The sequence below is a fragment of the Carcharhinus amblyrhynchos genome, chromosome 16 (genome assembly GCF_965287045.1).
Source record: "Carcharhinus amblyrhynchos chromosome 16, sCarAmb.v2.hapA, whole genome shotgun sequence".
NCBI classification, from domain to species: domain Eukaryota; kingdom Metazoa; phylum Chordata; class Chondrichthyes; order Carcharhiniformes; family Carcharhinidae; genus Carcharhinus; species Carcharhinus amblyrhynchos.
The window spans coordinates 66,946,519-66,960,756 of record NC_137339.1 but is presented as its reverse complement, the minus strand read 5'-3'; the positions used below and the strand labels follow the sequence as shown (position 1 = coordinate 66,960,756).

General features: G+C 47.0%; 1 protein-coding gene across 1 annotated transcript in view; it reads right to left on the bottom strand.

Annotated features, from left to right (window-relative positions):
* Positions 1-14,238, bottom strand: part of LOC145353751 (rho guanine nucleotide exchange factor 12-like) — an 85,990-nt gene that overhangs the window by 27,262 nt on the left and 44,490 nt on the right. The window contains exons 4-8 of the mRNA XM_080204525.1: positions 13,803-13,916; positions 12,061-12,159; positions 10,956-10,998; positions 7,681-7,786; positions 1,400-1,540 (exon numbers count right to left, since the gene is read on the bottom strand). Coding sequence (XP_080060651.1) covers positions 1,400-1,540; positions 7,681-7,786; positions 10,956-10,998; positions 12,061-12,159; positions 13,803-13,916 — 503 coding nt within the window. The remainder of the gene's footprint in view (positions 1-1,399; positions 1,541-7,680; positions 7,787-10,955; positions 10,999-12,060; positions 12,160-13,802; positions 13,917-14,238) is intronic.

Here is a 14,238-nt window from a genome sequence, read left to right as displayed (position 1 = left end):
GAATAATGAATCTACCCTCACCACCCTTTCAGGCAGCGCCTTCCAGATCGCAACATCTGTCCGTGTTTAAAAGAAATCTCTCAGCGTCCTCCCTGCTTCTTTTGCCAATTCTCTTTCACCGTTGTCACTCTGGTTACTGACCCCCCCCCCCCCCCTCAAAACTCCCCCTCCTTCACCAGCCCCACCTCCCCCCCACCCCCACCCACGGGGACAATTTTTTCCTGACTGACTCGATTGAAAACCCCTCATGATTTTAATGCCTTGATAAAAATCACCCATCCCTGAACTGTGTCTGCTCCAAGGAAAATGATCCCAGCTTCCCTCCATGCAACGAAGCATTCTAGTAAATCTGCTGCTCGCCCTCTGTCCCGGGCCTTGACATCCTTCCTAAAGAATCGAACACAATACTCCAGCTGTGCCTCAGCTAATGATTTGAAAGGATGTTTTGCCTTACTTTGCTGCTTTTGTATTCTGCACCTCAACTGACAAAGCCCAGGATCCTGAATACTTCTCTTCAGCAGCCTTGAGAACTCAATCATACAAGCCCTCCAGTGCACAAGGAGGCCATTTGGCCCATCGAGTCTGCACCAACAATACAACCCAGGCCCTATTCCTGCAACCCCACATATTTACCCTGCTAACCCCCCTGACACTAGGATCAATTTAACACGGCCAATCAACCTAGCCCGCACATCTTTGGACTGTGGGAGGAAACCCATGCAGACAATGGGGAGAAATGTGCAAACCCCACACAGACAGTGACCTGAAGCTGGAATTGAACCCGGAACCCTGGCGCTGTGAGGCAGTGTTGCTAATAACTGTGCCACCCAACGCATCCCACTACCTGTGAATTCTTGCCTCAATTCAACTCATTTTTGACACTCATCTTAACACTGTGTTGCCTGGATACCAACCCCCCTGCCACTGGAAACAGTTTCCCTTAATCAACTCTCATCGAAAACCTCCTCGATTTTGCACATGTCCCCTCCCTCCCACATCCTTCCTGAAGTGCGAGATCCAGAAATGGACTCAATTCCAGCTGATGGTTTAAAAAAAAAGCTTCAAATTATAGATTCCACCAATGTGTCTCATGGCCTCCCGCCAGCCATTTCCCCATTCTGTGGGGGTCAACTCTCGAGTTAATGCTCAGTCACTACAGCATCGGTAATTCCTCCATATCCTCTCCATGTTCCCTGCAATCTCACAGCTCCATGGCACTGTGAACATAACTGAGCACCACGTCACACTGCACTGCACCTTGTGGGTAAATCGCACTGTGCCTTGCGGGCAAATCGCGTTGTGCCCCACGGACAAATCGCACTCAGCCACTGCTCCATATTTCCAGTTCACTGTCAGGCCTCCAGCATTCCCCTGGGTTCTACAAAGAAATGTCACTTACGTGGCTTCTTCAATCTTGGGTAATAGTTGCTCAGCCAGCATCTTTTCTTTGGTTTCAAATGATGCCTGGTCAATCAGCCTTTCCGCATCCAGGTCCAACAATTCCCGTTCACCGATGGTCATTCCCATCATCCGCTTGTTCCTAATTCCAAAAGCCAACAGTTAGCTTTCAACACAAGTCACTATTTCTCATTTAGGTACAAGAGGTCAAGGGGACAAAAGTGCCATATGTTCCAGCGACAGGTCACATGCATTACAGGTCAGATACAGAGTAAATCTCCCTCTACACTGTCCCCATCAAACACTCCCAGGACAGGTGCAGCATGAGGTTAGATACAGAGTAAAGCTCCCGATTCGTTAGAGTGATTGGGTAGGGTTTAAATAAAATGGCGGGGGGGGGGGGGGAAGAGAGAGAGAGAGAGAGAGAGAGGTGTTGGGAATCAATGCAAGGAGTCAGAGGAGGGGCAGTCAAGGACGAAAACCAAAGACAGAAAGAGGAATAGGAAAAGTATTAGACAGAGAAACCAAGGACCAAATTCAAACAGGGCCTCGGTGAGAAATAGTGGGAACGAGACCAGTAACATTACAAAGACAAACTTAAAGGCTTTGTGCCTTAGCGCGCTGACTATTCGCAATAGAGCAACTGAATTAATTGTACAAACGGATATAAACGGGTATGATGTAGTCAGGGTTACAGAGACATAGCCAGGATGAGAACTGGACATCCAGGGATATTCAGTATTTGGGAAGGAAAGACAAAAAGGGAAAGGTGGTGGAATTGCATTACTGGTTAAAGAGGAAAGTAACATCATACTGAGGAAGAATATAATGCGGAATCTATAAGGGTAGATCTGAGGAACAACAAGGGGCAGGAAATGTTAGTAGGGGTTGTAAATAGACTGCAAACTGTTGGGAATGACATTAAACAGGAAATTGGAGACGCATGTGATAAAGGAACATCTGTAATTATGGGTGATTTTAATCTGCATATAGATTGGGAAATCAATGAGTCACAATACCATAGAGCAGGAATATCTGGAGTGTATACGGGATGGTTTTTTGGACCAATACATTGAGAAGCCAACTCGACAGCAGGCCATTCTGGACTGGGTATTGCGTAATGAGAAAGGAATAATTGGCAATCGCATTGTGTGAGATCCCTTGAGAACGAGAGGCCAAAACATGATAGAATTCTTCATGAAGATGGAGTGTGACATATTTGGTTCTGAGACTAGTGTCCTACATCTTAATAAAGGAAACTATGATGATTGGCTGTGATAGATAGGGAAACGTTACTTAAACGTTTGGACAAATGGTGGACAAGCAATGGCAAACATTCAAGGAGCGCATGGGTGAACTGCACATCTGTTTATTTCTGTCTGGCACAAAAGTCAAACTGGAAGGGTGGCCAAATTATGACTTACACGGGAAATTAGAGATAGTATTAGATCCAAGGGAGAGGCATGCAAATTGGCTGAGAAAAACAACAGAGCTGAGGACTGGGAGAAGTTTACAATTCAGCAAAGGAGGACAAAGGGATTGATTAAGAAGGGGAAAATAGAGTATAAAACTGACTGTAAAAGTGAAGACAAAAACATTGGTGAAGACAAACTGAGGTCCCTTACAGTCAGAAAGAGGAGAATTTATAATACGGAACAAAGAAATGGCTGACCAACTGAATAGGTACTTTGGTTCTGTCTTCACAAAGAGGACACAAATAAGGTACCAGAAATGTTTGGGAGCACAGAGTTTAGTGAAAGGGAGGAACTGAAAGAGAGCGTATGATTAGAAAAATGGTATTGGGGAAACCAATGAGATAGAAGGCTTTTAAATCCCAGGGCCTGATCATCCTCATCCCGTGGTATTTAAGGAAGTGGCCTGAGAAATAGTGGGTGCATTGGGGGTCATATTCCAGAATTCTAGAGTGTCTGAAACCCACTGGAGTGTAGTTAACATAGCCCCACTATTTAAAAAGGGAGGGAATTCCCTCGGGTGTAGGGAAGATTCTAGAATCTATATGGGACTATGATGTTATGGCCATTACGGAGATATGGTTAGAACAGGGAAAGGAATGGTTGTTGGCAGTTCCGGGGTATAGATGTTTCACTGAGAGTAGGGAATGTGGTAAAAGAGGTGGAGGAGTAGATTGTTAATCAAGGATAGTTTAACGGCTGCTGAAAGGCATTTCGACGGCGATCTGCCTACTGAGGTAATATGAGCTGAAGTTAGAAATAGGAAAGGAGCAGTCACGTTGTTAGGAGTTTTCTATAGGCCCCCAAATAGTAATAGAGATGTGGAGGAGGAAATAGCAAAGCAGATTATGGATAGGTGTAGAGGTCACAGGGTAGTTATCATGGGCGACTTTAACTTTCCAAATATTGATTGGAACCTTTATAGGTTGAATAGTTCGGATGGGTCACTTTTTGTACAGTGTGTGCTGGAGGATTTCCTGACACACTATGTGGATAAGCAGACAAGAGGTGGGGCCACATTGGACTTGGTCCTGAGTAATGAACCGGGCCGAGTGTTAGATTTGTTTGTGGGAGAGCACTTTGGAGATAGTGACCACAATTTAGTGTCTTTCATTATTGTAATGGAGAGGGATAGAATAAACCTTGCCCTGCCAAGTGACAATTGGGGAAGGGGTAATTATGGTGCGATTAGGCAAGAATTAGGGAGCATAAGATGGGAACAGAAACTGTTAGGTAAGGACACAAACAAAGAGTGGAGCTTGTTCAAGGAACAAATACTGCGTGTCCTTGATGGGTATGTGCCTGTCAGGCAGGGAGGAAATGGCCGAGTGAGGGAACCATGGTTCACAAAGGAGGTTGAATGTCCTGTCAAGAGGGAAAAGGAAGCGTATGTAAGGATGAGAAAACAAGGTTCAGTTGGGTCGCTTGAGGGTTACAAGGTAGCTAAGAATGAGTTTAAAAAAAGGGCTTAGGAGAGCCAGGAGAGGGCATGAGAAGTCCTTGGCAGATTGGATCAAGGAAAGCCCCAAGGCTTTTTACTCTGATGTGAGAAATAAAAGAATCACCAGGATGAGGTTAGGGCCAGTCAAGGATAGTGGTGGGAACTTGTGCATGGAGTCAGAAGAGATAGGTGAGGCGTAGAATGAATACTTTTCTTCAATGTTCACGTAGAAGGGTCATGTTTTTGAGGATGTGTGTGTGATACAGGCTGATAAGATGGAGGAGGTAGATGTTCTGAGGGAAGATGTATTTGAAATTTTGAAAACCTGAGGGTTGATAAGTCCCCTGGACCAGATGGGATATATCCTAGGATACTTTGGGAGATAAGGGATGAGATTACAGAGCCTTTAGCTCCAATGTCCACAGGGATTGTGCCAGAGGACTGGAGAGTGGCAAATGTTGTTCCTCTCTTCAAAAAAAGGAAACAGGAATGACCCTGGTAATTATAGGCCAGTTAATCTTATTTCGGAGGTCAGTAAGTTAATGGAAAAAGTCCGGAGGGATAGGGTTTATGACCATTTGGAAAGATGCAGCTTAATCCGGTATAGCCAGCATAGTTTCATGAGGGTAAGACTTGCCTCACAAATTTGACTAAATTCTTTAAGGAGGTAATTAGTGTGTAGACAAAGGTAGAGCAGTTGATGCTGTATACATGGATTTTAGTAAGGCATTTGATAAGGTTCCCCATAGTAGGCTCATGAAGAAAGTAAGGAGGTGTGGGATAGAAGGAAATTTGGCCGATTGGATAAGTAACTGGCTGTCTCATGGAAGACAGAAGGTGGTGGTTGAGGGAAAATTTTCAGACTGGAGGCCAGTTAGCAGCGGTGTACCGCAGGGATCAGTGCTGGGTCCTCTGCTATTTGTGATTTTTATCAATGACTTGGAACAGGGGCTGATGGGTGAGTTAGTAAATTTGCTGATGACACCAAAATTGATGGAGTAGTGGATGAGGTGGAGGGCTCTTGTAGGCTGCAAAGAGACACTGACAGGATGCAGAGCAGGGCCAAAAAGTGGCAGATGGAGTTAAACACTGATAAGGGCGAGGTGGTTCATTTTGGTAGGACAAACTTGAATGCGGATTACAGGGTCAACAGTAGGGTTCTGAAGAATGTGGAGGAACAGAGAGATCTTGGGGTTTATGTCCACAGATCTCTGAAGGTTGCCACTCAAGTGGATAGAGGCGTGAAGAAGGCTTATAGTGTGTCAGCGTTTATTAACAGGGGGTTTGAGTTTAAGAGTCGTGGGGTTATGCTGCAACTATACAGGACCTTGGTGAGACCACATTTGGAACACTGTGTGCGGTTCTAGTCACCTCACTAGAAGGAGGATGTGGAAACATTGGACAGAGAGCAGAGGAGATTTACCAGGATGCTGCCTTGTTTGGAGAGTAGGTCTTATAAGGGTTGAGTGAGCTGAGGCTTTTCTCTTTAAAATGGAGGAGGATGAGAGGTGACTTAATAGAGGTTTATAAGATGATGAGGAGGATAGATAGAGTGGACATTCAGAGACTATTTCCTCGGGTGGATGTAGCTGTTACTAGGGGGCATAACTATCAAGGTTCATGGTGGGTGATATAGGAGGGATGTCCGAGGTAGATTTTTTACTCAGAGTGGCTGGGGTGTGGAATACACTGCCTGCTGTGATAGTGGAGTTGGACACTTTAGGAACTTTCATGCAATTACTGGATAGGCACATGGAACACACCAGAATGATAGGGAGTGAGATTGATTTGGGTTCGGATATAGCTCAGCACAACACTGAGGGCCGAAGGGCCTGTACTGTGCTGTACTGTTCTATGTTCTATTATCAAAGATTTTATAGCAAAGCACTTGAAGACTGGTTGCAGAATCAGACACAGTATGGATTTATGAAAGGGAAATCATGCTTGGCAAAGTCTAGTGGAAATTTTTGAGATGTAACTGGTAAAGCTGATGAGGGGAGCCAGTTGGAGTGGTTTATTTGGACTTTCAGAAGGCGTGTTAAAATTAAAGCGCGTGGGATTGAGGGCAGTGTATTGAGATGGATAGAAAACTGATTGGCAGACGGGAAACAAAAATTAGGAATAAACCTGAGTTTTTACAAATGGCATGATGTGGAGATGCTTGTGCTGGGGTAGGCACAGTAAGAAGTCTCACAACACCAGGTTAAAGTCCAACAGAGCTTTTGCAGCACTGCCCCTTCATCAAGTGGGTGAGTCACCTGATCAAGGGGCAGCACTCCAAAAGTTTGTGCTACCAAATAAACCTGTTGGACTTAACCTGATGTTAAGAGACTTCCAGATGGCAGTCAGTGGCTGCTGGGGGTGCCTCAGGGATCTGTGCTGAAACCCCAGCTATTCACTATCTTCATTAATGATGTAGATGAGAGAACTCAATAATAGTATCCCCACATTTGCAGATGACATAAGCTGGGTGGAAGGGTCAGCAGTGTGATTTGGACGGGTTGAGGCAAATGCACTATAATGTGGATAAATGTGAGGTTATTCATTTTGGTAGCAAAAACGGGAAGGCCAGTAACTATCTGAATGGCCACAAATGGGTGCGGGGAATGAGCAACAAGACCTGGGTATCCTCGTACACCAGTCACTGAAGGCAAGCACGCAGGTGCAGAAGGCATTAAAGGCCAATGGTATGTTGGCCTTCATAGCAAGAGGATTCAAGAAGAGGAGCAGGGATGTCTTGCTGCAGTTATACAGGACCTTGGTGAGGCCACATCTGGAATACTGTATGGAATTTTGGTCTTATCCATGGAAGGAGTCTTTTGCTCTGGTGGGAGTGCAGAGAAGGTTTACCAGATTGATTCTTGGGATGGCAGGACTGATGTGTGAGGAGAAATTGAGTTGGTTGCGATTCTATTTGATGAAGTTTAGAAAAATGAGGGGGGGGAGTCTCAGAAATTTAGAAAGCTCTAGCAGGACTAGACAGGATAGATGTTCCCGGCGGTGGGTTATCTGGAACCAAGGGCCACAGTCTGAAGATACAGGGTAGACCATTAAGGACAGAAATGAGGAGAAATTTCTTCAGACAGTGGTCAGCTTGTGGATTTGATTATCAGAAAGCAGCTGGGGCCAAAACATTGTTTGTTTTCAAGAAGCAGATAAATATAGCACTTGGGGAGAAGGGGATCAAAGGACATGGCGGAGTGGGAGAGGCAGGATCAGGATACTGATTTGGATGATCAGCCATGATCATAATGAAAGGTGGATCTGGCTCGAAGGGCCAAATGGCCTTCTCCTGCTCCTATTTTTTGTATTTCTATGAGTGTCCATCAGCGATAGACCAATGGCCTTTCACGAGGGAGGAGTTTTTACCTGAAATCTTCCAGCTGGCCATATATCTCCCGAGTCAGAGATTTCTGCATGCCTTTCACAATGTTCTTCACACCTTCTTCACAAACCATATCAGGCCGGCACCGATCTTTAACACAAACACACACATCCTGATCAGGACAGTGCAGATTTACAAAAACACAGAGAGAGGGCATTCAGTCTCTTCTCCAGCCTGTTACATGGCAACAGGAGGCCATTAAGCCCCTCTTGAGCCTGTTACACAGGAACAGGGGGTCATTCAGTCTCTCAAGCCTATTACATAGGTGCAGGAGGAGACCATTCAGACTGCCAATCATTTGATAAGATTGTGGTTGGCCTGCATCTTAATTCCTTTTACCTGACACTTGCTCCATATTCTCCTGACCTATCAGTACTTTACTGGTCGCAGACTTGAACCCAGAATCCACACCAGTTCCAACAGCCTGGCTCAAACTTCACAGGTTCTGGATTATCGCTCTGGACTCTGTAACCCACTCTCATCTCCCTGGACTCTCATAACCATCAGAGGAAACTCTTTCTCTTGAATGACCCCATCGACTCTTTTAACCATCTTAAACACCATTAGATCTCCCCTTAATCTTCGAAATGGGAGACAAGAACAAGCCGAGTCTCTGCAACCTGAACTTGTAATTTAACCCCTTCAGTTCCGGTGGATCTTCACCACATCTCCGTTGGAGCGGCACAGTGATTAGCACTGCTGCCTCACAGCACCTGGCTTCAATTCTGACCTTGGGTCACTGTCTGTGCGGAGTCTGCACGTTCTCCCCACGTCTGTGTGGATTTCCTCCGGGTGTTCCGGTTTCCTCCCACAGTCCAAAAGGTGCGTAAGGTAAGCTGGGCTGGCCATAGTGGATGTGCAGGGTTATGGGGATAGGATGGAGGGGAGGGCCTGGGAGGGAATGTTCTTTCAGAGAGTCAGTGTAGACTCGAGGGGGGGGGTATAAGCAGAGCTCTGGACGACTATCAGTTACCTCCCCACTTGCTATTCAACAATGTCCCCAACCCAACCCAACGATCATAACAATCTTCTGCCAGGCTTCTGAGATCTCAGCAGATGAACCCCTACCTAGACTTCTGGTTCTCTGGTCCCTCCCACAGTTCCAGCCCATCACTAATGAGAAAATATTCCCAGGCCATATGGACATAGGTCAATGCCCATCGAGTTCTCCCCCCACAATCCCCACCTCCTTCTGCCCGACCATATGGGCACTTCCTCTGCATGCAGCCAGTTCCCAGTCTATGCCCCACACAGACTGCACAGCTACGTAATTGTTATGGAGAAGGAAGAGGCCATTCGGTTCACCGTGTTTGTTGTTAGAATGTAACCAGTGACAACTTTGCATTGGTCACCATATGTGACTAATGGTAACAAGCTACAAAGGTCAGCAGACCCAGAAAACCACAGAATGTGATGGCCAACTGACTGGTTGACTCACTATAAATAAGAACCTGTTGGGAACTGTGGGGATTTGGAATAGCTCAGGGCAAGGTCCCAAGTTTGAAGTAATGAAGTTTCTTTGATTTATAAGTTGGAGTAAGCTTTGTTATATTTTTATTGTCTGCATTTGAAGAGTTCCTTCTGAAGAAACATCTGTTCCAGCTCTCCAAGCGAACATCGTGACTTAATGCCATTCTCCTGCCTTTTCCCTGGGCCCCTGCATATTGCTTCTATTCAAATAATCATCTAATGCCCTTGATTGAACGTTCGATAAGTTGCCTCACAAAAGGTTGCTGCAGAAGATTAGGGTACACGGAGCTGGGGGCAAAGTGTTAGCGTGGATTGAAGATTGGCTATCTAACAGGAAGCAGAGAGTTGGAATAAATGGGTACTTTTCTGGTTGGCAGTTGGTGACTAGTGACGTGCCGCAGGGATTGGTGCTGGGGCCTCAACTGTTTACCATATACATAGACGATCTGGAGGAGGGGATTGAGTGTCGGGTAACAAAGTTCGCTGATGACACAAAGATGAGCAGGAAAGCAAATTGCGTGGAGGATGCGAGAAGTCTGCAGAGAGATTTGGATAGGCCGAGTGAGTGGGCGAGGATCTGGCAGACGGAGTATAACGTTGGCAAAAGTGAGGTTATCCACTTTGGAAGAAATAATAGTAAAATGGATTATTTAAATGGTAAAAAATTACAACATGCTACTGTGCACAGGGACCGGGGGGGGGTTCTTGTGCATGAATCGCAAAAACTCAGTCTAGCAGGTGATCAAGAAGGCGAATGGAATGTTGGCCTTTATAGCGAGGGGGATAGAATATAAAAGCAGGGAGGTCTTGTTGCAACTGTACAAGGCACTGTGAGGCCGCAACTAGCGTACTGTGCACAATTTTGGCCCCCTTATTTGCGAAAGGGTATACTGGCCCTGGAGGGAGTACAGAGAAGGTTCACCAAGCTGAAACCAGAGATGAGGGAGTTAGCTTATGAGAAGAGATTGAGTAGATCGGGCCTGTACTCGTTGGAGTTTAGAAGGCTGAGGGGAGATCTTATAGAGACATGTAAGATAATGAAGGGGCTAGATAGGATAGAGGTAGAGAGATTCTTTCCACTTAGAAAGGAAACCAGAACTAGAGGCACAGCCTCAAAATAAGCTGGGGTCAGCTTAGAACAGAGTTGAGGAGGTACTTCTTCTCTCAGAGAGTGGTGAATCTCTGGAATTCTCTGCCCATTGACATGGTGGAGGCTACCTCGTTGAATATGTTTAAGTCAGGGGTAGATAGATTTCTGATCGATAAGGGAATTAAGGGTTAGGGGGAGCAGGCGGGTGAGTGAAATTGATCCGCTTTAGATCAGCCATGATCTTATTGAATGGCGGGGCAGGCTCAATGGGCTAGATGGCCCACTCCTGCTCCTATTTCTTATGTTATGTTCTTATGAACCTGCCTCCACCACACTTCCAGGGCATGCATTCCAGACCCAGAGTTTTCTCACATCACATTTGCTTCTTTGGCGACTCACTTTAAATCTGTGCCCTATTGTTCTCAATCCTTCCTGCTCTATCCAGCCCCCTCATGATTTTGAGCACCTCTACTGAATCTCCTCTCAGCCTTCTTGGTTCCAAGGAGAACAGTCCTAACCTCTCCAATCTATCTTCTTATTAAGTTTCTCATCCCTGGAACCGATCTCGCAACATCATCTTCAATCTCTCCAATGCATTCACATCCTTCTTATAGTGTAGCTCTCAGAACTGTACACAATGTTCCAGCTGAGCTCTAACCAGTGTTAGAAACCTCCTCACTCTGTGACGAACACACTTACCCAGTTCAAAAGAGATTTCCAGTGGTACCGGCACTTTGAGGAGCTGAAACAAAATCAAAGGACACAGTGTCAAAGGGTGCCCAGGAGATTGGGGGGGGAGGGGGGGTGTGTGTGTGTGTGTGTGTGTGTGTGTGTGTGTGTGTGTGTGTGTGTGTGTGTGTGTGTGTGTCTTTCTCTCTCTCTCTCTGGGTGGGGAGGGGCAGCATCCGCACTCCAGCTGTAAGAACATGACTGAAAGCTCCATGTTGTACTAACCAGTGCCAAAGCTTCACAAAGTGAGACTCCTGGGTTAATGTTCACGCACAAGCCACTCCTGAAAGGGCAACCAGGAGGTGAACAACAGCTGGCGGCTGGCCACCACAGCTCTCTGTATCTTATGTTTAAGTTTATTTATTATCGTCACAAGTACACCTACATTAACACTACACTGAAGTTACAGTGGAAATTCCCTAGTGGACACATTTCAGTGCTTGTTCAGGTGCACTAAGGGAAAATTTAGCATGACCAATGCATCCTAACCAACATGTCTTTCAAACTATGGGAGGAAAGTGGAGCACCTGCATGAAGAGGACATTTGGTCCACTGATGATCTACCAGCTCTCAGTTGGAGCTCTCCAAAATAATTTCAGATTGCTACTCTCATCAAACTTGCAGATACAGCACAAGGTTACATGCAGAGTAAAGCTGTTCCCATCAAACACTGTAAGAAGTCTCACAACACCAGGTTAAAGTCTTTCCACTCACCTGAGGAAGGGTCAGAGTCCCGAAAGCTATTAGCTTTTGCTACCAAAAAAACCTGTTGGACTTTAATCTGGTGTTGTCAGACTTCTTACTGTGTTTACCCCAGTCCAACACCAGCATCTTCATATCATGCCCATCAAACACTCCCAGGACAGGTACAGCACGGGGTTAGATACAGAGTAAAGCTCCCTCTACACTGCCCCCATCAAACACTCCCAGGATAGGTACAGCATGGGATCAGATACAGAGTAAAGGTTGCTCAATGAACCACGGAAAACGGACAATGTGGTAATGCAAAATGGGGAGAGGTGATCGTGCTTCGCAGGATGGGTAGTGAGTTGAAAGATTTTGAAAGCAAACTTACCGCAGCTCTGTCCAGGAAGGTATGGAAGTAATCCACAAACAGCCTGCGAGTATCTTTCAGATTAGCTCCTTTAAATAACTCCCCGTGAAGATAACACAGCTGTAAAAATAGTGAGGCAGGCTGAAGTCTAGGGCCCAGGGTACCAAGTCTCAATCATATTATCACACATTCCCCATCAAACACCCCGCCAAGACACGTTCCCCAACAAATACACCCCCGAGACACGCTCCCCATCTAAAGACCCCCCCGAGACACGTTCCCCATTCAATACCCCCCCCCGAGACACGTTCCCCATTCAATACCCCCCCCGAGACACGTTCCCCATTCAATACCCCCCCCGAGACACGTTCCCCATTCAATACCCCCCCCCCGAGACACGTTCCCCATTCAATACCCCCCCCCGAGACACGTTCCCCATTCAAAAACCCCCCCCGAGACACGTTCCCCATTCAACACCCCCCCACCGAGACGCGTTCCCCATTCAACTACCCCCCTCCGAGACGCGTTCCCCATTCAACTACCCCCCTCCGAGACGCGTTCCCCATTCAACTACCCCCCTCCGAGACGCGTTCCCCATTCAAATACCCCCCCGACGCGTTCCCCATTCAAATACCCCCCCGACGCGTTCCCCATTCAAATACCCCCCCGACGCGTTCCCCATTCAAATACCCCCCGACGCGTTCCCCATTCAAATACCCCCCCGACACGTTCCCCATTCAAATACCCCCCCGACGCGTTCCCATTCAAATACCCCCCCGACACGTTCCCATTCAAATACCCCCCCGACACGTTCCCATTCAAATACCCCCCCGACACGTTCCCATTCAAATACCCCCCCGACACGTTCCCATTCAAATACCCCCCCGACACGTTCCCATTCAAATACCCCCCCGACACGTTCCCATTCAAATACCCCCCCGACACGTTCCCATTCAAATACCCCCCCGACACGTTCCCATTCAAATACCCCCCCGACACGTTCCCATTCAAATACCCCCCCGACACGTTCCCATTCAAATACCCCCCCGACACGTTCCCATTCAAATACCCCCCCGACACGTTCCCATTCAAATACCCCCGGAAACACAAACCACATCAAGGACTCCATGATACATTCCCCATTAAATGCTCCGACACACATTCCCCATCAATACTCCCTGAGCATTCTCTCCATTGTATAACCCTCACCACCACCACTCCCCGCCTCCTGAGGCACACTGTCCACCAAATACCCCAGCCAAAACTCAGTCCCCATCTAATCCTCCACCCAAAGACAGGGTTTCCTTCAAATAGCCTCTCCCAATTAATTACCTCAAATGAGAGAAAGTGTCCATTAAATAACACCCCTCCAAGATTCACCACCATCACTGCTGCCCTGCCAGTCATCTGGCAGCAACTGGACACAGCAAGGACCCACAATCAGCAACGGTATTAATCTCCAGACCATTTGCTGCCAACTGGTAGGTTCAAGGGCAAATATTGCCCAGGGAAGAACTCTTGCCGTTCTTCTAATAGTCAGCTTGTAACAGTAAAGTCTTTAATATCCGTCTGAGGAAGTAGATGTGACCTTGCTTTCTCATCACTTGGGCAGGATGGCACCTCTATCAATGCAATACACCCCAGATTTCTGGCTCCTGTGTGCAGTAAGTGGCACTGGGCGTGGGGCATGGCTGCAAACCAGTGATACAAGGGAGGGGGAGGGGCGTTTCCTTTGTCAGAAGACAAGCAGATGTCGCACTCACCACATATGCTGCATCAAACTGCAGGATGACATGATGGAGGAAGACAATGAGGCAGGTTGGTCGATCCTTCAGTAGGTCAATGCACTGGAAGTGGCTGCAGTTATCATCAACGGTCTGAAAGATAGAAAAGCATTGGTGAGGGAGGAACCGACACTTCCGCCCTAAAGGGGCCTCTATCTCCCCAGACTGCACTGCAGCATTTCAAGGGGGCTTCTTGACAAGACTCTCGATCATTCAGGGACTCAGTGGATGGCACAGTGGTTAACACTGCTGCCTCACAGCCCCAGGGAACTGGGTCCAATTCCAGCCTCAGGTGACTGCCTGTGTGGAGTTTTCAGGTTCTCCCCGTGTCTGTGCGGGTTTCCTCTGGATGCTTCAGTTTCCTCCCACAGTTGAAAGGTGTGTGGGTTAGGTGGATTGATCAGGCTAAATTGAT